This window comes from Plecotus auritus, assembly GCF_963455305.1.
Source record: "Plecotus auritus genome assembly, chromosome: 1".
In the NCBI taxonomy this organism is placed as follows: Eukaryota; Metazoa; Chordata; class Mammalia; order Chiroptera; family Vespertilionidae; genus Plecotus; species Plecotus auritus.
In genome coordinates this window covers 246,547,239-246,571,533 of record NC_137770.1, presented here as the reverse complement: position 1 = coordinate 246,571,533, position 24,295 = coordinate 246,547,239, and the positions used below count along the sequence as shown (strand labels likewise).

At 63.6% G+C, this 24,295-nt stretch overlaps 1 protein-coding gene across 1 annotated transcript in view; it reads right to left on the bottom strand.

Annotated features, from left to right (window-relative positions):
• The window catches only part of HTRA3 (HtrA serine peptidase 3), a 30,322-nt gene extending 25,919 nt beyond the window's left edge, over nt 1–4,403 (bottom strand). Inside the window, exon 1 of the mRNA XM_080649652.1 lies at nt 3,800–4,403. Coding sequence (XP_080505778.1) covers nt 3,800–4,310 — 511 coding nt within the window. The 5' untranslated portion in view covers nt 4,311–4,403. The remainder of the gene's footprint in view (nt 1–3,799) is intronic.
• Nucleotides 4,404–24,295: the final 19,892 nt, after the last annotated feature.

Here is a 24,295-nt window from a genome sequence, read left to right as displayed (position 1 = left end):
TGAATTCCCTGCGCTCAGAGGCCTGCTGTCTGCAGCAGGGCAGAGGCCCTCCGGACCCCTCATCTCTGAGTTCACGGTCCCATTAGAGAGGTCTGTGCGCACATCACGTAGCCGCACTGCCTCCCAGGGCGGTGGTGAGCACCACCCCGGGGGGCACCCAAGGACAGAGAGGGTCGTAGGAGATTCACCCACCATGTGGTGACTCACAGCACCTACTGTGCGCCAGGCTCTGGGCCCCGCCTACCAGGGAACCCCGCCCGGTGAGGCTCGGAGCCTGGTGCAGATGGACAGAAAGCCTCGGGTCTAAAGGCGGTGTGAGGGTCTAGGGGGGACCCCAGGGTGCGCTCCTGAGGCTAAGAAAGGGGGCTCCCTCGGCAAGGTGGTCAGGGAAGGCAGCTCAGGGCTGGTGGGCTGTGTAGGTGAGGGAACAGGATTTGGGGCAGCGGGCCCAGCATGTGCAAGGGGCCTGGGGCGGGAAGACCCGTCTGGCTGGAGCACAGAGGATGAGAAGGCGTTCGGGGTGGGAGGGCCAGATGGCACGGGCACTCGTGGGTCAGGGTAAGTGTTAGGGAGCTGTCGGGGGCACCCCGCCGAGGACGGGCAGGGCAGACATATCAAGGTTATGTGTACCTCAGAGGGAGGAGGGAGTGAGGATGAACGCGGAGGCCAGCGTTGCCAGGGCCAGTGGGAGCCATGCCGGCTGGGGAACACGTCCAGGCTGAGCTAAAGACGCATCTGTGGGTGCCAGCTGCGTAATGAGACGTGGAGGGTCAAAGGTGACAGGCCCTGACCTAAACTCCCCAGGGGGCCCTCGCGGCCAGGACACGGCCAGCTGAGGCACAGGGCTCGGCTCAGCTCAGAGGAGACCGTCGGGATCCGGGCCTGGGAGAGGCTGGCAGGGCTTCTGTGCGTAAAAGCTCAGGACGGGCACAGCCTTACCCATTCTGGCTGGGCCCTCGGAGGGCAGAGGGGACACTGCCCCAGACCCAGGCCTGACCCTGACTCCAGGCCTCGGGGACCCCGCTGCCCCCCAGCTGCAGAGGAAAGCCTGAGGCCCCGGAGACTGTGGCTTTCAAAGCCCGTCAGCCTAGAGGCCAGGCCTGGCTCGGGCACTTCCTGGCCGACTGACCTCAGACGAGGCGCTGGCCCTGTCCCTGCCTCCCTGGGCACGTCTGTGGTGCACGCAGGGCCAGACGCAGAGCCAATGGGACAGCGCCGGCGGAGGCCTGGCCGCAGCGAGGACTCACAGGCCCGATGGTGCGAGCGTGACCCTGCGGGAACTGAGTGTCGGCCCCCAGACCTGCGAGCCGCCTTCCTGCAGCGAGGCCTCGCCTTCCTCTCCTCCGGCCCCAGCCGCCCCACCAGCCTCTGCGTTGCTGCTGTCCCTCTCCGCCCCCCCACCCTTTATCGGGGTGCCCACACACCTCCACAGCTCGGCACGAGGCACCTGACTCTGCGGAGGAAAGAGCTGGTGGGCGCAGCGGCTGTAAGGGTACCACGAGCGCGTGAAGTAACTAGCGGCCTGCTGATGCGGGCGTTCCCCCGCACGTGCTGCCCTCACCCTCGCCACAGACGAGGCAGCTGCGGCCAAGGAGCTGGTCGGAGGCCGTGACTGAGTGAGAGGCACCCCGGGAGGCCCCTGCCGGATGGCCCCGCTGAGCCACCTCTGGGCCTGTCTGTGGTCATCAGGACGGTCCCCTCTCTCCACCCTGCGTGCGTCTTCCCACGCTCTCCGTTTCTCCAGGGCACAGACAGGGTGTGCCTCACGGAGGTGCCCTCGTCACCGCCCAGGGCGGCCGCACACAGAGAAGGGACTTCACACAGGCAGACCCAGCCAGTCAAGAGTGAGACTTTCAAAATGCCCGGGCCACCTGCGCCCGCCTGCCTGCCGGCCCTGGAGTCTTATCTAGTAGTGTCCACTCAGGGGCAGGGGGCGGGGGGCGGGAGGGGCCCCCATGGACACAACCAAGCTGCATGGGCCGGCCCCAGCCAGAGTCCTCTACCTCTCAGACCCAGCAGTGCAGCCTGCGGGGGGCCCGCCAGTACCCAGCCCCAGAGCAGAAAGGCCGCCCCTGAGGGTCAGCGGTCACCCCTTAACTGACAGCATCCATCTCCAGACACCCAGGCACCACGCTCTCGCCCCCTGACCTGGGCACCGTCTAAGCTAGCCGTGGGCAAACTACGGCCCGCGGGCCGGATCCGGCTGTTCTATCCGGTTCTCTTGCTCTCCCCTCCGCTCCTTTACTTTGAATTTATATGAGTTCACACAAACACTCTATCCATGCTTTTGTTCCGGCCCTCCGGTCCAGTTTAAGAACCCATTGTGGCCCTCGAGTCAAAAAGTTTGCCCACCCCTGGAAGCCCAAGTCTGACGCATCACCCTCACTTCCCTTAGGGCCCCACAGTGACTCCCTAGGCATCAGTAAGTGCCAGCTTGGGAAACGTTGGGCGTTGTCATTCCTGTGTGTGTGCACATGTGTGTGTGTGCATGTGCACGCGTGTGTGCACGCTCTTACTGCAGGCTTTCTCAGAACCTCTGACAGAGGCAAGTGCTCACGCTCCAGACTTCCTGGGCCTCGGACACTAACTCTCAGAACACCAGCCCGGGAAGCCGGTCTACAGGGTGAAGTCTACGCACGGTGCTGTGGCCACGGGTTGTCCATCCCTGCCAGCCTGCCCAGCCCGGTGTCACACACACGGGCACGCACAGCACACATGTGCACACATGTACGCATACATCCCCTACGCACCAGCTGCTCAGAGCTATGTGGCCTCCCCACGTGTCCTCGCACACAGCCCACCTCCCTGAGCTGGTTCACGGGACCCCCTCGCCCGGAAGCCTCTCCGTCTGGCTGCCTGGAGGGCGCCCTCAGCTGAGAAGTCCCCCAACCCTGAAGGCTCCCAGCACCCCGGCAGCGGCGCCCCGGCGCCTTCCTCTCAGGCCACACGGGCCTGATCCATGAACTTGGGTCCCAACGCGGGGTGGGTGAAGCCCTGCTGACCCAGGGCCGGAGCCTGCCTTCCCCAGCGGGGCCCTACGCAAATAAGGGGACAGTGGGGTTTTCTAGCACTTTCTTCCATGCCGAGGGGCAACCCGTGTGGCAAGAATCAACCTAGGCCCTGGCCGGTTTGGCTTAGTGGATAGAGTGTCGGCCTCTGGACCGGAGGGTCCCCGGTTTGATTCCGGCCGAGGGCACGTACCTCGGGTGCAGGCTGCTGCCTGGCCAGGCCCTGCTTGGGGCGCGGGCATGTGGCAGGCAATCGATGGGTTTCGCTCACATCGATATTTCTCTGTCTTTCCCTCTCTTCGAAAATCAATGGAAAAATATCCTTGGCTGAGGACTTAAAAATAAAAGAAGCAGCAGCAGTCCAGGGCCAGCCCCAGGTCAGGCTCTAGGGCTCCACGGGACTGAGAAGTCCCAGGGCAGCCTCTCGCTGGGGAGCCCCACCAGCCCAGACCCCACAGCTGGCAGACACGCATGTTAAGTGTAGCTAACAGGAAGGAAAACACTGAATGTTGCTCGAGGCACCCCGCCTGGGGGCTTGAGGCCAGGAGGGAGCCTTTTCACCCCCGCCCCCACAGCAGGGTCGCGCAGCCACGGAAATGGACCTTGGAGACGGCGGTTACCCCTCTGGGCCTCAGTTTCCCCACCAGAGGGCCGGCTAGCTGACTGCCACCTTCCAGCTGTGCGCGGGGGTTGCGGACCTTGAGGCTCCGCCCTGGCGCCGAGCCTCAGTTTCCCCAGGAGAAGCCTTCGCGTCCCTTCCCCCACCGGCCTGCCCCAGCCCGCGCACTTACCCAAGGGGCAGGCACCCTTCTGCAGCTGGCGCACGGGCGACCCGGAGAGCTGCAGCGCCCGCCGGCTGGCCGCCTGCAGCGCGCACACGTTGGCGTAGGTGTGCCCGTCGGTGCCACACACGGCGTGCGCCCAGCGGCAGCGACACACGCCGCGCGCGCACTCCAGGCTCTCCCCGCACGGCGCGTCGAGGGGGCGGCCGCACGGCTCGCCCTCGCTGGCGGCGCACACCAGGCAGCAGTTGCAGAGGTCGGGCACGTAGCCGCCGGGGCAGCGGGGGCTCGGGCACCTGGACACGTCGCAGCGCGCGGGGCAGGGCGCCGCCGGGGGCTCCCGGGCCTGCGCCAGCGCGGCCAGCACGGCCAGGAGCAGCGCCAGCGCCGGCATGGCGAAGGGGCCGGCGGCGGGCGGCAGCGCGGGGGACCGGCCGGGGACCCGCGGGGACACGGAGGCCGCGCCGGGGCCGGGCGCCGGGCGCCTGCGGAGGAGCCAGAGACGGGCGCGCGGCCACATGCGCCGGTGGCTCAGGCGGGTGGGTGCCGGGACCGCAGGGGCATGACCGCGGCTCGAGGACAGGAGAGGCGCTGCTCCCTCTGCTCCTCCTGGGCTTGCAGTCTGCAGGCGCAGGGCCCTACGCATTTAAAGGCGAAGCCCGGCCCGGCCCCGCCCCGCCCCCGCTGGAAGGGGCGGCCCCGGCCTCCCCGCCAGCCCCGCCCCCGCCCCACTTGGCCCCCGCCCCACTTGGCCCCCGCCCAGCCTTCCAGGCCTGGACCCACCCAGCGGCAGCAGGACTGGGCCTGGTCTGGGAACCCCGCGATGGACAAGCTGGTGACCTGGGGGGGAGGGAGGGGGCCATGGGGAGGCGGAGCCCCCAGGGAGCAGGTCTCAGGCGCCCCTGGAGTCCCTGCACCAGACTCGTCCCTGTCCAGGGTTCCAGCGACCTGAGCTGCCCCCCTCCTCCCCAGCCTGTCTCCTGCCCCTCCCCCTTCTCCTCCTTCCCCCTCCCCCGCAACCTCCAGGCGCCCTCAGTGCAAGGCAGTGGATGAGTGGTTGGATGGATGTCCCTCCTTGCCCCCTGCCCCCACCCCCACCTCCATCAGGGACAAGCCCTCACGCCGGGTACTTTTTTCCTTTTTAATATATTTTTATTGATTTCAGAGAGGAAGGGAGAGGGAGGGAGAGCGAGAGGAATATCAATGGTGAGAGAGAATTATTGACGGGCTGCCTCCTGCACGCCCCCTACTGGGGATGGAGCCCACAAACCAGGCTTGTGCCTGACTGGGAATCAGACGGTGACCTCCTGGTTCATAGGGTGATACTCAACCACTGAGCCACCCGCCTGGCGATGCCTAGGTCTTTAGAGCCTGGACGATGGCCTCTCCCAGGCTCGGGCCAGGTCCGCCAGGGTCCACAGCTCTGCCTCGGTTTCCGTCTCCATGCATCTCAGAGGAGTGTTGGGGAACCCCGCAGAGCAGATGGTGGGGTGCAATGTTTGCACACGTCTGCAGCAACTGGAAGCTGTTTCTTCTCCTTATGAACCGCAGTCTCTGAAGGCACTTCAGGCCCCGTCCCCGCGCCAGGGGCCCAGAGCCTGGGACAGGAAGTGAAGCCACTGTGATGAGGGTTGCAGGGTCAGAGGAGAGGGCAGAACCCCCTTTGAAGGTGAGTGGGGTTTGGATGTGGTGAGGGGACTGGGAGCTGGCGGAGGACAAACCAGAGCCGGCCACCACCGGCTCTCCACCTTCTCGAAGGCTCCAGACACAAAAACAAATCAGAGCGAGCACTCATTCATTAACGAGAGGACAGTGTGCTGACCCGGAGCTGGGCCTCCATCGGGGAGAGGACGGGCATGCTGACCCGGAGCCGGGCCTCCATCGGGGAGAGGACAGTGTGCTGACCCGGAGCCGGGCCTCCATCGGGGAGAGGACGGGCGTGCTGACCCGGGGCCGGGCCTCCATCGGGGAGAGGACGGGCGTGCTGACCCGGGGCCGGGCCTCCATCGGGGAGAGGACGGGCGTGCTGACCCGGGGCCGGGCCTCCATCGGGGAGAGGACGGGCGTGCTGACCCGGGGCCGGGCCTCCATCGGGGAGAGGACGGGCGTGCTGACCCGGGGCCGGGCCTCCATCGGGGAGAGGACGGGCGTGCTGACCCGGGGCCGGGCCTCCATCGGGGAGAGGACGGGCGTGCTGACCCGGGGCCGGGCCTCCATCGGGGAGAGGACGGGCGTGCTGACCCGGGGCCGGGCCTCCATCGGGGAGAGGACGGGCGTGCTGACCCGGGGCCGGGCGTCCATCGGGGAGAGGACGGGCGTGCAGACCCAGAGCCGGGCGTCCATCGGGGAGAGGACGGGCGTGCGGACCCGGAGGGCAGGCCCAGGCCTGTAGAGCAGAGTGAGTGGCCCGCAGGTCCAGGACGTCCCAGGGGACTCGTGACCCAGAGTGGCTGCTTGGGAAGTACAGGGTGCGGCCAGACGCCTATCGCTCAGGCCTCCCCACCCGGCCGCTGCTGAGAGCAAGCTTGCACGCCCTCTGCAGTGATGACAGCACGGCTGCTTCCCGGCCCGAGGCTGCCCAGTGCTCCGTGTTACTTGACTCCATATTCACGGCCCCTGGGTGCGGGGTTATGACCCTTAGAAGAAGGCTCTGGAAGGTGAAGGCCTGCACGTGGCAGGCTGGGACTCAGACCCGGTCTTCCTGCCAGTCAAGTCCAAGCGCTTCCCTCCAGACGACACTGCCCCCACGGTCAGCCGATTTGACCTTTCCCGCCGCCTTGCCAAGGGGGGACTTATTTCTTGTGCAGACGGGGAAGCTGAGGCCGAGAGGAAGGACACACAGTAGCTGCCTTCCCTGCCGTCCCCGGGAGTCGCCTTTGTTCTCCGGGACGTGGCGGCTGGGCCCAGAGAGGCTGCAGAGCGGGGCTGGCGGAGGCCCAGGGCGCTCTGTGCGCTGAAGGGGAATCGGTTCCAGAATTGGGCAGCTGTGGGGACACAGAGGGAACAGCGCCCCCTGCTGCTCCCGCTCCTTCCTGCCTCTGGTCAGCAAACCAGGACACCCTCAGGGGCTCCCCCTCCTGCCAGGGACCCCCTTTCCCTGGGATCTGCGTCTTGCCCAGAGCCCCTGCTTCCCGCGGGTGAGGGGTCCCTGGAGCCTGGCGTGCGCCCAGGCGATACGTTAAGGGAGTGAGGCGGGGGACGCACAGGGAATGCGGGTCCTGCTGGCGCGTCCTGGCTGCTCTGCGTCTACACAGGATCGCTGCCTCGGTTGCACCCACTCCATTTTGGCCCCTGCGCAACCTGTCAGGCTCTTTACGAACAAGATACAACGGAGGAAAGAGAGTCAGGTGGTAGGAACAAGGCGGGGAGCCCAGGGTGAGGCTAAGTCACCTTCTTATGGGGAGACGCCGCCTGTCAGCGCGGAGGCCCCTGGCGGCCAGGGAAGCAGGACGCCCCGTGATGAGAACAAGCCGTGTCTCCAAGCAGCCTAGGTCTCCCTCTGGAGAGGGGAGAGGGTCCCCAGGGAGCCGGAGAGATGCCGTGGAAGGTCCTGACAGCACCCTCCTCCCTGAGTCGCAGGGGCTCCCCTGGGACCACCTCTGGGGGGTGAGGAGAGACAGCCCAGGGACCCTGCAGGGGCTCCGCGAGCCAGCAGGGACCGGAGAGCGCAGTGTCCAGGCGGAATGACCCGGAAGCGCATCAGGGGCCCGTGACACTGAAGTGGGGGAGGAGCGGCCTCTCTCACTCATGAGCATGCCTTCCCCGTGCCAGCACCCCCGTCCCCCCAAAACACGTTAGCACAGGCAGAGAGCGCCATCAGCCTCCCCACAAGGGACGGGCTCGGGCCAGCGCACCTGGCTCGTGGCACACAGCACCGCAGGACAAGAAGGTTCTAGAAGAGGCGACCCCACCTCTGCGTGGAGCTGGACAGCAGGGCTGCACCCTGGTCCTCAGGTCATGCTCCCCAAACTCTGGGCAGGCTCTGCCCTTCGACCCGGGGCTCGCGCTGGGTGAGGTCATAGCTTACCTCACTCTGGGGACCTGGACGACCATCCCCAGCCACACCTTGGTCTGCGAGAAGAAGCATCATCTGACAAGAGGGGGTGACTCAGAGGGTGGGCCCTGCTCGGGGTTGGGGTGGGGAGGGGTGACGTGGGACACTGTCTGCAGCCTCCCCTTGGCCCTCACCACACTGCCCCGCCTGGCCCTGGGCCTGGGCTGCAGGAGACACGAGGCAAATGCAGCAGCAGCTCTGGGGACCCGTGGGAAGTGGGTGCTATCAGACCCCCATTTTGCAGGTGAGGCGCCCAGGCACAGGGAGGGGGAGCCACGGGCCAGGCCACAGCACAGGGCTGGCCCTTCCTGAAGTCTGAGGCTCCGTGTATAGAGCTTGGAAGTGCGCGTGCCCTGGGGGTGACTGCTGGGAGCTGGGTGCGCTCCCCCTCCCCTCCAAGCTGGCAGGAAAGTGGGACCTCAGTCCTACAACCCAGAGGAAGCAAATTCTGCCAAAGCCAAACACCTGAGCCCCGGCAGGTCGGCAGGTCGGCAGGTCAGCAGGTCGGCAGGTCGGCAGGCCCGCTGACAGGGCTGGCCTTGGCCCGGGCAAGCCTGAGGCCATAGGAGTATTGTTGGAAGCCACAGAAAACAAGTTTGGAGGTGAGGGCCGAGCATGCCCAGAGCTCTGAGGGGCAGGGACCGAGCAGCGGGGGCTCAGCGCCTGGAGGAGGGGAGGCACCCCGCTGGGCCCCGCCCCTGGCGTTTCCTTAGGATGTGGTGACAGCACCCAGGGCTGGCGCTCTGCCCCCTCAGGGCACAGACGCTGGACTGGGGGGTTTAAGCGACGCTCCCCGGCCCCTGAGCTGATGGGTAGCGGACCCAGGATTGGAGAACAGCTTATCCGACCCCAGAGTTCATGCTCTTTCTCCAGCACCATCCTTCTGCTCCATGCCCATTCTACAGAAGGGGAAACTGAGGCCCGGAAGGGGCGGCGGGCTGATGGATAACCGTAGGTCACATGGATCGAGTCTAGCGTGTATCGGGCAAACACCGTAGGAGTCTAATTGTGACCACACCCCCGGAGGAGGCGGCACTACCCATACGCTGTTTGTTGCCCAGAGAAGCAAGCGAGGCACAGAGAGGCCCAGCAGCTTGCCCGGGCGCACACAGGGGGCGAGCCACAGAGCCGGACTGGACCCAGGCAGCGGCACTCACACCTCGCTTCTAAGACTCTGCCCAGGAGAGCTGGCCGACGGGGAGCGCGGGCGGCGCGGGGGGGGGGGGGGGGGGGCTGGCGTCTCCTAAGACAGCGGCCCTTAGCTCTGAGTGGCTGCAGCTCAAGCCCTTCTTGGAAATCCCCCCCCCCCCCCCGCCCCACCCCAGGAGCTGGACCGGAACCCTCTCCTGGACCAGCCGCTCTCTGCTCCGGGAGGAGGCGCCCTCTCCTCTCCCACCTGGCAACAGCCTGCCCGCCCGCCCGCGGACTGGGCCGCCGTCCCGCTTCCTGGAGCTGCCCGGCCTCCATCGCCCTCCGGGAGCCTCCAGTCTCGCAGCCTGAGGCCCCGCTCCGGCCTCTCCACTGCCGGTCTGGCCACCCAGGCTGTTGGGAACGGCGGGCTTGGCAGGAGTGATGGGCGGGGTCTGCGGGGCGGGCCCTGAGCTGTGTCCTGAGGGCCCCCGGGGCCTGCTGGGCTGAAGGTGAGCCAGGAGGAAGCCCTTCAGGACTGAGGGCCAGCAGGCCGCCTCTGGCCCTCCCGGGCTCCCCTCGAAGCTGTAACTCCGTTAATGGGACACCCTAGGCCCACCCCTTCCACCGCCCCAACACCTGCAGTTCTCTGGGCATCCCCATGACTGTGCCCGGCTGCGGTGTGACCCCCGTGCCTGTGCCCAGCTGTGGTGTGACCCCCATGCCTGTGCCCAGCTGCGGTGTGACCCCCGTGCCTGTGCCCAGCTGTGGTTTGACCCCCATGCCTGTGCTCAGCTGCCCTGCAGTACCCTGGGCACCCCATGCCTGTGCCCAGCTGCCCTGCAGTTCCCTGGGCACCCCGTGCCTGTGCCCAGCTGTGGTTTGACCCCCATGCCTGTGCCCAGCTGCCCTGCAGTACCCTGGGCACCCCCATGCCTGTGCCCAGCTGCGGTGTGACCCCCGTGCCTGTGCCCAGCTGCGGTGTGAAGAATCCCCACGTTACAGGGAAGAATGCTGAGGCTCAGAGAGGGGAAGTGACTTGCCCAAGGTCACACCGCCGGCCCTGGTTGGTGGGGTGGCGTGGGGTGGGAATACCGAAGGTGGGGGTCATGTGGTCACGAAGATGAGATGTTCCAGCCAGAAGGAGCCCACGAGAGGCTATGGGCCCCCCAAGTGCCTTCCAGATGCTGCACGCCTTCAGGGGTGGGAGCCCCTCCCACACGCACCAGGGAGGCCTTCGGGCTCTGTTCCTTGAACATCTGTCTGCTGGCAGCCCTCACCCATGTTTCTCCGCTCAGCCTGGACTGGGGCAGACCCCCAGGCCTTTCCAGGACTGCTCCCCACTCCCCCAGCCAACGGATCGGTTTCCTCTCCTGGATCACCAAACTCAGGTGGGACTGAAACCTGCACCAGTCAAAGGTAAGCCCTGATTGGCCAAGCCCATCTGCATATCCCGCCCCTTCCCCCAGTGATTGGTTTAGGGGTGAGTCCTTTAACCAACGAGAGCCCGTTCCACATGAGACCTCTCCCGGAGCTGTTTCCTTCTGCCCGGAGGGACCCCTTCCCTGGATGTGGGAATAGCACCTGGCACCTGAGTGGCACTGAGAGGAGAGAGAGCAGCTGGCCTTGAGCCTGGATCCTGCTGTTCCTGAAGCTGTTATTTCTCAGCTCTCAGTCGGTGGACCCAGCAAATCCTCCGTAATGCTGAATCAGCTTGATTTGGATTTCCTGTGGTTCCCTGGGCCAGGCCAGCCAGCCCCTGGCAATAAACAGATTCACCAGAGTCAGCTGGGAGTGGTAGGGGTTGTGACCTACCATTTATAGAGTGCCTACTGTGTGCTGGGCACTGTCTCCTTCATGCCCACACGACAAGGTCCCCATTCGACAGGTGAGGACCCGAGAGGAGCGGAGGCCAAGGGACCCTCCCAGGACCACGCAGCCGGGATTTGAACTTGGCTCTGACTCACTCCGAGCCGTGCGTTTCCCTCCCCGGCACTGCCTGTGCCTGGAGCCCTGAGCCTGGCCACATCAGACACCTGGGACTGGGGAGGCCACCAGGCACCCTGGGTGGCACCTGCCAGGGAAGAGGAGGCCTGGGCGTGGCCAAGCCTGGCGCTCTGGGAGGGAGCAGAGGGTATGGCCGAGGACCATCCCCAGGCCTCAGCGGGGGGGGGGGGGTGGGAGGGGTGGGGAGGTGGGGAGGCCAGGCACACTAGGCCAGCGGGGCTGGAGGGTGCACGGCGCCGGCCTGGGGAGCCACTTGCATCTGATGCCAAGCCTGAAGGTGGGGAGTGGGCTCTGGCCTTCAAGGGCGGCTCGGCACTGGGTGGCGGAGGGTGAGGCCAGAGCTGAGAGAGGACAGGCGGCCAGGCCCCACCAGGGCTTTGTCCCCGCGGGGCCCGCGTCGGGCTCAGCCCTTGGTGGCACTTGGAGCTGCAGACCGATGACCTCTGACCTTCAGTGCTCCCGGGTGGTGGGGGATGAGCCGCCGGATGACAAAGCGGAGCGGGAATGAATGAGCCCGGTTCCCGTGCAGCCGCGGCCCCGGCCCCTGTAATTTTCCTGCAGGACAGACAGAAGCTTCGGCCCGCGGCTCCCTGCGCCAGGCCCCCCCCGCCCCCCACCACCGGCCGTCCAGGCGGCTCTGTGCAGACACAGCAGTTCCTGCTGCTCTGGCCGCAGCGCCCGGTGACCTCACCCCCGAGGCATGCCCTCCGGCGCCCCCCCTCCTCCCCGTGGCCCGCAGGCCCCTGCCTGTGTGTGCACTGGGCTCGCGGCCGCCCAGGGGTTGTTTCCGGGGCTCCCCGCTCCCTGCCCTGTGCTTCCCGGCGCCCGGGCTCCCCTCCTGGCCGCTGCCCCTGCCGGCTCTCTCCTGGGGAAGGCCAGGGACAGTCACTCCCACACAGCAGGGTGGTCCGGTGGCCACACGGGACCTCGGGCGGAAAGTCGTGCGGTCACTTGTACAAAACCAAGGGCGGCTTCCAGACCCCCTTCCCACGGGGGCCAGGAGCACCCCGTGCTGGACCGCAGAGCGGGGCTGGAGGGTACAGATAGGGACGGACCCGGCAGGCTGCTCCGAGGCCCCTGGGACCCACCCAGAGAAAGGAAGGAAGGGAGGGAGGGAGGGAGGGAGGGAGGGAGGAAGGGAGGGAGGGAGGAAGGAAGGAAAGGAGGGAGGGAGGGAAGGAAGGATGGAAGGGAGGATGGAAGGGAGGGAGGAAAGAGGAAGGGAGGAAGGGAGAGAGGGAGGGAGGAAGGGAGGGGAGGGGAGGGAGGAAGGGAGGATGGAAGGGAGGGAGGAAAGAGGAAGGGAGGAAGGGAGGATGGAAGGGAGGGAGGAAGGGAGGGGAGGGGAGGGAGGGAGGGAGGGAGGGAGGAAGGGAGGATGGAAGGGAGGGAGGAAGGATGGATTTCCACCGACGGCTTTTTCGCTGCTGCGGGGCGTCCGCAGGGCTCCGGCGACACCGACACCCGGCGCCTTTGCAGCCACACGGCGGGCGCCGGAGGGAGCCGTGAGCGTGGCGTGGCAGCAGGATGCCACCTGCACGTGAAGGGCCACCGTGCCTCCTTCAGCGGAAAAGAGGTGACGCCGGGGCCGTGTGGCCCCAGTTTGCTGGTTAGAAGACTGCTCACCCCTCACCCCTCTTCCTTCTCCAGCCTGCCCCGGCGCGGGGTGCGGGGGTGACTCATGTCGACCGCCCTGCCGTCCAGGACACGTTCAAGGGGGTAACTTTTCACAGTGACTTCAGAGCCATGTGCGTGTGTGTGCTCTCATGAGTGTGAGTGTGTGTGCATTGCATGTGGTATGTGCACACATGTGCGTTTGTGTGACGTGTACATGGACCTGTGAGGGGGTGTCTCGCGGCCTGGTGTGTGCCTGTCTCTGACTGCTGTCACTGTCTCACCCCGGACGCCCTGGTCCCCGAGCTGATCCCCGGCCAGGAGGAAGGTTCTTCCCGGCTCGCGGCCTGGTGTGTCTGTCTCTGACTGCTGTCACTGTCTCACCCCGGACGCCCTGGTCCCCGAGCCGATCCCCGGCCAGGAGGAAGGTTCTTCCCGGCTCGCGGCCTGGGGTTCTCTCCGGAAGGAAGATGGGGGGAGGGGGGCCTGAGGCGGGCGCTGACAGCAGTTCCCCGAAGGCCGGGGTCCTGGGGCGACAACTTGCTTTCCTGTTCACCCCGGGGAGCGCACAGGTGGGGACACTGAGGCAGGGCAGGCCTGAGGTGCCCAAACCGCGGACCAGTGGGCAGCACAGAGCCCTCCCCCCACCTCAGGGCACCCTCCCGCCTGCCTTCAGTCACCAGCCCCGACGCCCCCCCCCTCGGGGTGGACACTGGTCACGCAGGCACATATCGGACATGAGCCCTGCCCGGAGGAGACGGGTCCCAGCGCATTGATTGAGCACCACTGCATGCAGCCGGACAGGCAGGGAGCAGGCCTCCGTGGGCCCTCAGCAAGCCTGCATCACGTGTCCTGCGGCCGCCTGCCCAGCGCTGCCCTGGCCGGCGGGGGCCTGAGGAGAGGGTCCGCGTGAGGCACCGTGCCCTCGCCTTCCAAGTGGGGGGATGCCTACCTCACCCAGGGACCCGGGTGACCACAGGGCAGGGGCACAGTGCCGCCTGCAGGTGCTCAGTTACCTGCGCTCAGGCCGTCTGTCCACTGCTCCCCAAGGTCAGGCATCGCCTGTCCCCGCCCCCTCCTCCCCGAGCACGGGCCCCGGCCGGCTCAGGACACACCTGTGTGGCCACGTCGCCCTGACACGCAACACGGCTGCCCAGGCCTGGGACAGGGACCTCTGGGACAGGGACCTCTGTCACCTCCTTGAAGCTCTCGCACCCTGTCTGTGTCTGGCTCTCAAACTGGGCAAAGAACTCCTGTTTTTATACAACTCGTTCATTATGAGTGTGATTATCGTTACTGACTGTGTCTAACACCAAACGTCATTGAAAAAGTAGCAAAGCGTATGCAGAAAACTTTTTAAACAGTCTCTCCGTGCCCGGCCGCGGTGGCTCAGTGCTTGAGCATCGACCTAGGAACCAGGAGGTCATGGTTTGGATTCCCAGTCAGGGCACAGGCCCAGGTTGCGGGTTCGATCCCCAGTGTAAGAGGCAGCCGATCAATGATTCTCTCTCATTGATGTTTCTCTCTCTCCCTCTCCTTCCTCTCTGCAATCAATATATATATTTATTTGAAGTCTCCCCACTCTGGCCGGTGTGGCTCAGCTGGTTGCGTCGTCCTGTGCATGGGGTGGGGGTGTTGTGGGTTTGACCCCCAGGCAGGGTGTGTACGGGAGGCAACCGGTAGATGTTTCCCTCTCCCTCTCCCTTCCTCCCTCTCTAAAGTCAGTTTAAAAATCATATTTAAAGAAGCCCCCCCATAGTAGGTTACGTGGGGGCCCCGAAAAAGGCATGTCCACACCCTAACGCCCCGAGGCCTGCGCGTGTGCCTCCCACGAGAGGCGACGTGAGGTGAGCAAGTCAGGAGCCTGCCGTGAGACCATCCCGGTCCCCGGGCCCTGGCCCTCAGGTCACACAGAGGACAGGGAGGAGCGCACGTGAGGGCGGAGGCAGCGGCTGGGGGAGGCGGCCACCAGCCCAGCGCGGCGGGACCCCGGGAGCAGAGAGGCAGGGGACCCTCCCGGGAGCCTCTGAGGGGCGGCCTGCGACCTTGAGCTCAGCCTCTGGCGTCTGGGACACTGAGCGCACACATTTCTGTTGTTTTAAGTCACCAAGTGTGTGATCATCGTTTCAGCGGCCACAGGAAGTGACTACCCCATCCCAGGCAGGGCGGGCCGCGCTGACGTCTGGGCTTCTGCCCTCGGGTCTGAGTCTCACTGTGTGAGTGTCTGTGTGAGTGTGTGTCTGTGTGAGTGTGTGAGTGTGTGTGTGTGAGTGTGTGTGTGTGTGCGCGTGTGTGTGTGAGTGTGTGAGTGTGTGTCTGTGTGAGTGTGTGCCTGTGTGTGTGTGTGTCTGTGTGAGTGTGTGTGTGAGTGTGTGTGTCTGTGTGAGTGTGTGTGTGTGTGTGTGAGTGTGTGTGTGTGTGTCTGTGTGAGTGTGTGTCTGTGTGAGTGTGTGTGTCTGTGTGAGTGTGTGTGTGTGTGAGTGTGTGTGTGTCTGTGTGAGTGTGTGTGAGTGTGTGTGTGTGAGTGTGTGTGTGTGTGAGTGTGTGTGTGTGTGAGTGTGTGTGTGTGTGTGAGTGTGTCTGTGTGAGTGTGTGTCTGTGTGAGTGTGTGTGTCTGTGTGTGTGTGTGTCTGTGTGAGTGTGTGTCTGTGTGAGTGTGTGTCTGAAAGTGTGAGTGTGTGCCTGTGTGAGTGTGTGTCTGTGTGAGTGTGTGCCTGTGTGTGTCTGTGTGAGTGTGTGTCTGTGTGTGTGTCTGTGTGAGTGTGTGTGTCTGTGTGTGTGTGTGTGTGTGTCTGTGTGAGTGTGTGTCTGTGTGTGTGTCTGAAAGTGTGAGTGTGTGCCTGTGTGTCTGTGTGAGTGTGTGCCTGTGTGAGTGTGTCTGTGTGAGTGTGTGTCTGTGTGTGTGTGTGAGTGTGTGTGTCTGTGTGAGTGTGTGTGTGTGTGAGTGTGTGTGTGTGTCTGTGTGAGTGTGTGTCTGTGTGAGTGTCTGTGTGAGTGTGTGTCTGTGTGAGTGTGTGTCTGTGTGTGTGTGTGAGTGTGTCTGTGTGAGTGTGTGTGAGTGTGTGTGTGTCTGTGAGTTTGTGTCTGTGTGAGTGTGTGCCTGTGTGAGTGTGTCTGTGTGTGTGTCTGTGTGAGTGTGTGTCTGAAAGTGTGAGTGTGTGCCTGTGTGAGTGTGTGTCTGTGTGAGTGTGTGTGTGTGTCTGTGTGAGTGTGTGTCTGAAAGTGTGAGTGTGTGCCTGTGTGAGTGTGTCTGTGTGAGTGTGTGTCTGTGTGAGTGTGTGTGTGAGTGTGTGTCTGTGTGAGTGTGTGTCTGAAAGTGTGAGTGTGTATGTGAATGTCAGTGTGTATGTGTGAGTGAATGTGAGTGTGTGTGTGTGAGTGTGTGTATGTGAATGTGAGTGTGTATGTGTGTGTATGTGTGAGTGTGTGTGTGTGTGTATGTGAGTGTGTGTGTGAGTGTGTGTGAGTGTGTGTGTGTGTGTATGTGAGTGTGTGTGTGAGTGTGTGTGTGTGTGTGTGTGTGTATGTGTATTATATAGTTAAGACTAGACTGATAGATCCTGCAGTATCTTCATTTTAAAAAACATGATTTCATAAGAATTTCCTCATTTTATCAAATAACTTTTGCAGAATGTGCTTTTTCTTATTACAAATCATACATAAACATACATGTCTACTCGTAACCTGGGGAAGCTACAGAAACGCACACATTAGGGCCAGGAACTGGGCTTAACTTGCACCAAAGATGACGGCCACTCTGGACATTTTGGCAGCCCCCTCCCCCCAAGCATGCACACAGGACAGCCCTGGCGCCCACCCCAGGGAGAGACCTGTCCACGGAGGCCCGTGCCAGACGCCGCCCCCTGCGTGGGTCTCCAAAGCACCATCCTGATTACAAAGTCGCTCTCACAATGTCACGGACTGTACCACCCTCTTCTAGAGCCATTCGGGACCCATGGCATCGCAGACAGAACAGGCTGTTGGGGGGTGGGGGTGGGGGTGGGGGTAGGGGCTGCAGTATGGACGCCAGGGTGGCTGTGGCCCGGAGAGGTTGGGTTCGGGAGCAGTCGGGGTCTTGACGGCACTGGTGGCCACATGAATCTACATGCAGGACAAACGACACGGGGCCTCTCGCACAGCATGTGTGCAGTTGTTACATACGATGCAGTTGTGGGGAACTGGGTGAAGCGTGCACATGACCCCCTGCACTATCTTTGCAACTTCTTATCCTATCTAATAAAGAGGTAACATGCAAATTGACCATCACACCCTCGCACAAGATGGCTGCCCCATGTGGTCACAAGATGGCCACCACAAGATGGCTGGCAGGGGAGGGCAGTTGGGGGCAACCGGGCTGGCAGGGGAGGGCAGCTGGGGGCGACTGGGTCTGCATGGGAGGGCCGTTGGGAGGGACTGGGCCTGCAAGGGAGGGCAGTTGGGGGGGACCAGGCCTGCAGGGGAGGGCAGTTAGGGGCAAACAGGCTGGCAGGGGAGCAGTTAGGCATCAATCAGGCTGGCAGGAGAGTGGTTAAGGGGTGATCAGGCTGTCAGGCAGAAGTGGTTAGTGGCAATCAGGCAGGCAGGCAGGTGAGTGGTTGGGAGCCAGCAGTCCCAGATTGTGAGAGGGATGTCCGACTGCCGGTTTAGACCCGATCCCAGTTGGACATCCCTCGAGGGGTCCCAGATTGGAGAGGGTGCAGGCTGGGCTGAGGGACAGCCCCCCTCCCAGTGCACAAATTTTGTGCACCGGGCCTCTAGTAAATCCATAATTGTTTCTAAATAAAAAGTTTTTTTTAACAAAAATCCTGCCAACCATGGCCGGCATGGCTCAGTGGTTGCGTGTCAACCAGGAGGTCACAGTTCGGTTCCCGGACAGGGCACATGCCTGGGTTTCGGGCTTGATCCCCCCAGTAGGGGGCATGCAGGAGGCAGCCGATCAATGAATCTCTCTCATCATTGATGTTTCTCTCACTCTCTCCTTCTCCCTTCCTCTCTGAAGTCCATAAAAGCATATTTAAAAAGAAGAAAAGAGAAACGACATTCCCTAGGTCATTGCCAGGCAATTTATTTAAAAAAAGAAAATCCTGCCAAGAAAACAGAAGGCACTCCAGGCGTTTCCGAGAGGGGATCAGGCGGGGCAGGGAAGCCCCAGCCCAGAACCATCCCACCCCCGCCCCCGGGCCCACGACTGTCCTCGGGTCACCGGCCTCCTGGAGTTCGGCCGGATTTTCAGCTCAGCCAACCAGCCAGGCGCACCTGCCACTTGCTTTCTGACTCCGAATCGCGCGGCCGTGCTGCTCCCCAGCTGCAGGCCGAGGCCCGTGTGCAGCAGTCACATGCATAAACCATCGGCAAGATAAGCAACACGTCAAAACACACAACGAGGAGGCGTCGTGACACACAGCAGCCCCGGTGGACAAGGTGCAGGCTCCAGGCCCAGCCTCCTCCCCGCGCGGGAGCCGCTCCCCACCCCGACCACCCGCCGGGCACCCGGGACTGGCCAGCCTGGGGCTGCAGGGGGCCGCTGGCCGCCACAGGGGGGTCTGGGTTCTGCCCCTCCCAGTCCAGGTCCCCTCTCCAGGCCTCAGCTACGCTCCGTCCTGAAAATGTGCAGCCCCGACTGCCCACCCAGTGCGCGCGCCGTGGCCCAGAGCAGGAGTTCAAAACCATTTGTCAGCCACGCAGCCTGGCCAAGTCCTCCGCGGCAGGAAGTCCAACCGGTCGCTCTTGGCCCATCCTCGGTGGGAATATACACAACCATAACTCGTGGCAAAAATCAAATAAATAAAGGCCCAGGAAAGAGGAGCTTAAGGGGTTTCTGAGCAAAGGACATTGTGTTCAGTGCAGAAACTCTCCCAATCTTCCTCCACGTGGGCGCGAAGCCCTTCCCCACCCTCACAGGTGATTCCTGCCACGCGTCCCAGGGATGCGGAGTTCCTGTCCAAATCCCCCGCCCTGGAGCCTCGCCCTTCTCCTAACACCGTGGTCGGCAAACTGTGGCTCGCGAGCCACATGAGGCTCTTTGGCCCCTTGAGTGTGGCTCTTCCACAAAATACCACGGCCTGGGCGAGTCTATTTTGAAGAAGTGGCGTTAGAAGAAGTTTAAGTTTAAAAAATTTGGCTCTCCAAAGAAATTTCAATCGTTGTACTGTTGGTATTTGGCTCTGTTGACGAATGAGTTTGCCGACCACTGTCCTAACACATTGTTGCCGCTGCTTGGATACAGATGTCGCAAACCTGACACACTGTTGCCGCTGCTTGGATACAGATGTCGCAAACCTGACACACTGTTGCCGCTGCTTGGGTACAGGTGTCGCAAACCTGACACACTGTTGCCGCTGCTTGGGTACAGGTGTCGCAAACCTGACACATTGTTGCCGCTGCTTGGATACAGGTGTCGCAAACCTGACACATTGTTGCCGCTGCTTGGATACAGGTGTCGCAAACCTGACACATTGTTGCCGCTGCTTGGATACAGGTGTCGCAAAAGATCTTCTCGGCGCGTTCTCTTTGCCCCAAGCATCTTTCACGCGCTGCAATCTTTATTTATTTATTTATTTAATCCTCACCGGAGGATGTTTTCCCATTGATTTTTAGTGAGAGTGGGAGAGAGGGGGGAAAGACAGAGAGAAATACCAAAGTGAGAGAAACACATCGATTGGTTGCCTCCTGCAGGAGCCCCAACAAGGGCCCGGGCTGGGGAGGAGCCTGCAACCCAGGTATGTGCCCTTGACCAGGATCGAACCCGGGACCCTTTGGTCCACAGGCCGATGCTCTATCCACGGAGCCAAACCAGCGCGGGCCAACAAGGTGCAATCGTAGCGTAGCCAGACTTCTGTGCCTTCCGCTTGCAGTATTTGGGTCTTGTTGGAGACATCTTCTCCGCCCCTCATAAAAACACGCTCACTTTTGTGGTTAGAAGTTCACATTGTTGCTGCCTTCCAAACTTTGTGTTCCATTTTGTTGGAAAAAACATATATTTTTAAAATTAATTTCAGAGAGGGAGGGAGAGGGAGAGAAACATCACTGATGAGAATCATGGATGGGCTGCCTCCTGCACGCCCCACACTGGGGATCGAGCCTGCAACCCAGGCCTGTGCCCTTGACCGGGAATCGAACCATGACCTCCTGGTTCCTAGGTCCACACTCAGCCCCTGAGACACGCCGGCCGGACCATACGTTGTTTTTCCATCTGCGAGCGAAGGGGCTTTGAGGACATAGCGAGGCAGGGATGCCGTTTCATACGGGGCCTCTGACGCCCCCGCGGGGACTACGGGATCCACACGGAGGGGAGGCCCGTGGGCTAAGTGAGCCGGTTGTTTCCCAGGTCGCGTCCGCCCCTGCCCGGTCTGCCCTGTAGCCGCGCCGCAGCTCTGTGATAAACCCGCACCGGACAGCGCTGGCCCTGCCCACTTGGCCTCTCCCTTCCGCGCGCACTGGGCCCCCCCATTCTGCCACCTCCACTGAGAGCCCGTGTGCAGTTTTACACACACCCGGCGGCTTTCCGGGGAATTGCAGGAAGCCTGGGTCAGCTTGAAGAACGCCAATATCTCCCCTCGCTGGTGTGGCTCCATGGACAGAGCGTCGGCCTGCGGACTGAAGGATCCCGGGTTCGATGCCAGCCAAGGGCTCGACTCTGGTCAAGGGCACATACCTCGGTTGCTGGCTTGATCCCTGGCCCTCATCGGGGCACATGTGGGAGACAACCAATCGATGTGTCTCTCTCACAACGATGCTTGTCTCTCTGTCTCTACCCTTCCCTCCCACTCTCTCCAAAAACCCATGGACAAATACCCTCGGATGGGGTTACCAAAAAAAAAAAAAAAAAAAAAAAGCCCAGGTCTCTCTCTGCCACTTGGATGTTCCTGCCCACGGACAGGTCAGCGAGGGGTTAGGGCAGCCTTGGGCAAACTACGGCCCGCGGGCCGGATCCGGCTGTTCTATCTGGTTCTCTTGCTCTCCCCTCCGCTCCTTTACTTTGAATTTATATTAGTTCACACAAACACTCCATCCATGCTTTTGTTCCGGCCCTCCGGTCCAGTTTAAGAATCCATTGTGGCCCTCAAGTCAAAAAGTTTGCCCACCCCTGGTGGGCACGGTGCGCGTTTCTGCGACACGGTAAACTGCACGCGTTGTAAAGCCTCCGACTCGGCGGGGAGGACCGACTGTGCCCCTCCCGGTGGGCTGAGCCGCTCCTCCCTCCCGCTGCGCCCGCCGCTCGGGTTCCTGTGTAAACAGCCCGTCGGGGACTGGCGTCCATTTGTTTCTCTAACGATCCTCCGACTCTGTTTCTTCCCATGTCTGCTGTGCTCGCCACCTGACCTCCAAGGTGACCTTGACTGGAAGTGGTGGAAGTCCTGGCCTTGTCCTTGACCTTACGCTGACCTCTTCTCAGGCCCCTGGCACTAGGGTGGGAAACCCTTAGGCTTAGGCGCTGTCCTCAAGCCAAGAGTATTCCTCATACAGGCGGGAGAACGAGGGGGGAGGGGGGAGGGGGCTTTTCCCACCGCCCCGAGCTGGCTGGGTGGGGTGACCTGCCCGGGCGCTGGCTGGAGCTGGGGGCGAGGGGGGAAGGGCCACGAAGCGGCCAGGTGAGCGGCGGGGCTCCAGCCTCGGCCTCCTCCCAGCCTGTTGGCCCAGACAGAGAGCCTGGCAGAGGTGAGGGGTGAGGGGTGAGGCCCCCCTTCCTTGGCGCCCTGTCCTAGGCGGGCCCCGGGTGTGTCCTGGGGAGCAGGCGAGCTGTGGCTGGGACGAGGTCAGGGCCGGCCAACCTCACACTCGCTGCGGCCCCGCCCGTGCCGGGAACAGGCGTGTCTGCTGGCGCTGGACCCCGACTGCCTGCGTGGGGGTCACCACCGCTCCTGGGCCTCCCTGCCAGCCCGGGCGGGGCCTGCTGGGGTGGGGGGGCTGCCATAGGACTGCCCCCGGGGCAGGTGGGGTGACGGTGCATAGAGGAATGTCCCGTCCGGGTGAGGCAACTGCCACCTCTGCCCCCCGCGCCCGGGCAGGGCCTGCTCCTGAGCCTGAGACACGCGTCTCCCTCCCTCCCTTTCTCTGGAAACCCCGCCCTGCGCCCCCAGCCTCACGGCCCCCCACTCCCACGCACAGGTCCCCAGAGGGCTTCCCTCGCCCTGCCCTGCCGGCGAGCCCCTCCGTCTTCTGGGAGGGGCGCCCCTGTTTCCCGGAGACGCCCCGGCCCCGCGTTCCTCCTCCCCAGGACGCTGCGGGCCCGGCCCCGAGCCAGGGCTTGTGAAATTCTGCTGGCTTCTGGCTGGGCCGTGAGCGTCGGGTGAGCGCAGCAGCGGGCGGACAGGGCCAGCGCTGACCACTGAGCCACCAGCCAGGGCTAAGGGCCGTGTTAGAGCTCTGCCTTCCGCCTGGGTGAGTGTAGTGACCCGGGGGGGCCAGGGGGGTATCTTCAGTCTGCAAGGACCCTCGCCCCCTTTTACAGATGAGAACACCGAGGCTCTGGGGGCGGCGGGGGCAGGTCACTGGCACAGGAAGGGCGCCTCCTGCAGGTGCTCAGGTCACCCCGTCAGAGGCCCAGCCTGGACTTGCACAGACACCCCCCCACCCCCCGTGGTAGGCAGGGTTCCCCCCTGCACAGCCCGTGGCCATCACCCCCCCCCCCCCCCGACAAGGCCAGGAAAGCACAGCGCCAGCTCCCCAGCTCCCCCACGCAGCTGGGACCACAGGTGGTGCAGGGAGTCCGAGGGGCTCCCCAGTGCCCAGCACACTCTCGGGGTCACCTAGACACACCTGTGCACGCGGAGGCGCTCTGTGGGCTGCTTGGACCCCTCTGCTGATGGGGGGCTCACTCCTTCCTGAGGGTCTCTCACCTCACCATCATTTGGAGGCCGGGGCTGAGGGCCTCCATGGTGACGATGACATAGGTGCTGTGCAGCCTTGGGATAGTCGCAATCCCTCTCTGAGCTACGCTTTCCTTTTCCAAATCTGAGGCCAACCTGGACTGGCTCAGCCTTTGCTCCTCGGGGGACGCCAGAGCGGAGGGGGAGACAGCCATGCGAAGTGGGCCTCCAGCACCTGGCCGTCAGGAGGCAGGGCTGCGACGGGGCGGGCACTTCTGTGGGGAGGTGGGTGGGAGAGCCTCCAGGGACCCCAGCAATGTGTGTGCTTTCATCCCAGCCCCAGGGGCCCCTCCAGGAGCTCCCCGAGGCCCAGCCCCACAGCCAGCCCGCAGGCGTTCATGGAGTTTGCGCACGGCAGGTGCGCAGTGAGAAGGAGACCGGACAGACCCCCTGAGACACGGTGCCTCCTTCTCAAACCGGGCCAGTGGGGCTCCGGGCTGTGTGCCCGCCGCTGCAGAGGGCTGAAGGCCTACCCTGTGCCAGGCACATGCCCATCTCATGCCCACGCTGCTGGAGGAAGGGCCTCGGGGCTGCTGCCAGTGGCCCTGGGCACGGAAGGGAGAAGCGGGACCGGGCTATGAGCCTGGGGCGGTGCCTGGCCCCTCCCAGCCGGCTCCTCCACTGGCCACAGCAGAGGCCGGCGGCCCAGGTCTGCAACCCGCTCAGCGCCCAGCACACGGTCTCTCTCATCCTCAGAGCCCGGAGGGGTGGTTTGCCTCGGTTACAGGTGAAGAAGAGACCGGGGTCTAAGTGGTAAAGTGGCTTGGCCAGTGACTGGAGCTCTGGTTCGGTCTGTTGCCCGTGGCGCTGGCGCTCGTCCTGGAGTAACGGCTTCATTAATAGGAAACAGGTCGCGCCCTAGCTGGTGTGGCTCAGTGGTTAGAGCGTCGGCCTGCGGACTGAAGGGTCCTGGGTTTGATTCCAGTCAAGGGCATGTACCTTGGTTGCGGGCACATCCCCAGTAGGAGGTGTGCAGGAGGCAGCTGATGGATGTTCCTCTCTCATCGATGTTTCTAGCTCTCTATCCCTCTCCCTTCCTTTCTGTAAAAAATCAATAAAATATATTAAAAAAAAAATAGGAAACAGGTCGCAGGCCGCCCGGAGCCGAACTGGGCCGGCTGCTCAGATCCTCGCTTCACCCCAATACAGGCTCTGTCCGCTCGTGTCGTCACCCACCAGGACTCAGAGACACAAACTCTTCCCACAGACCCCACAGCCTGGAAGTGGGGGCTTGAATCTGAGCCCAGGGGGTGCACGCCCGAGCCTCCCTCTGGACCTCCAGGTCTGCTGCCGAGAGCCACGGGGTCCCGGTGGGCCAGTGCCCGCCGTGGACGGGGATGAAAGTCTGTGGGAGGACAGGGAGGCCCGGATTCCGAGGCCCCGATGGTCCGAGGCCGCTGTTTGCAGATGGTCTGGGTCCCACGCCAGTGCCCCCAGCGGCCGGCGGCCTCCGAGTCTGTGCGGTTGTGACGGGCGCGTGCCAGGGCTTCACGTTTCCAATGACCGTGCGGCCTCCTCCCCGCTTTCCACCAGCCCCAGAGAAGGCAGATTGAGGTCAAGCTTAGAAGGTTTGTCCGCAGCTCTGCTGGGCCCCTGCCCTCACCCTGGCCGGGGTTCTGGAAGGCTCTCTGCTGCCCCCTGGTGGGAGAGGCCTGGGGGCCGGCCGCCGGGCTCCAGGACCAGAGGAAGGAAGCGTGGTGGGTCTTCCCGCCCACCCTGGGGCCTCCCGCGGTGCCACCGTCCTGGGCGCAGAACCATGCCCAGGACTCCGCGCTCTGCCCCCCCGGCGAGTCCCTCCCCAGGCCTCGGGGTCCCCTTTTGGTCAATGAGGGG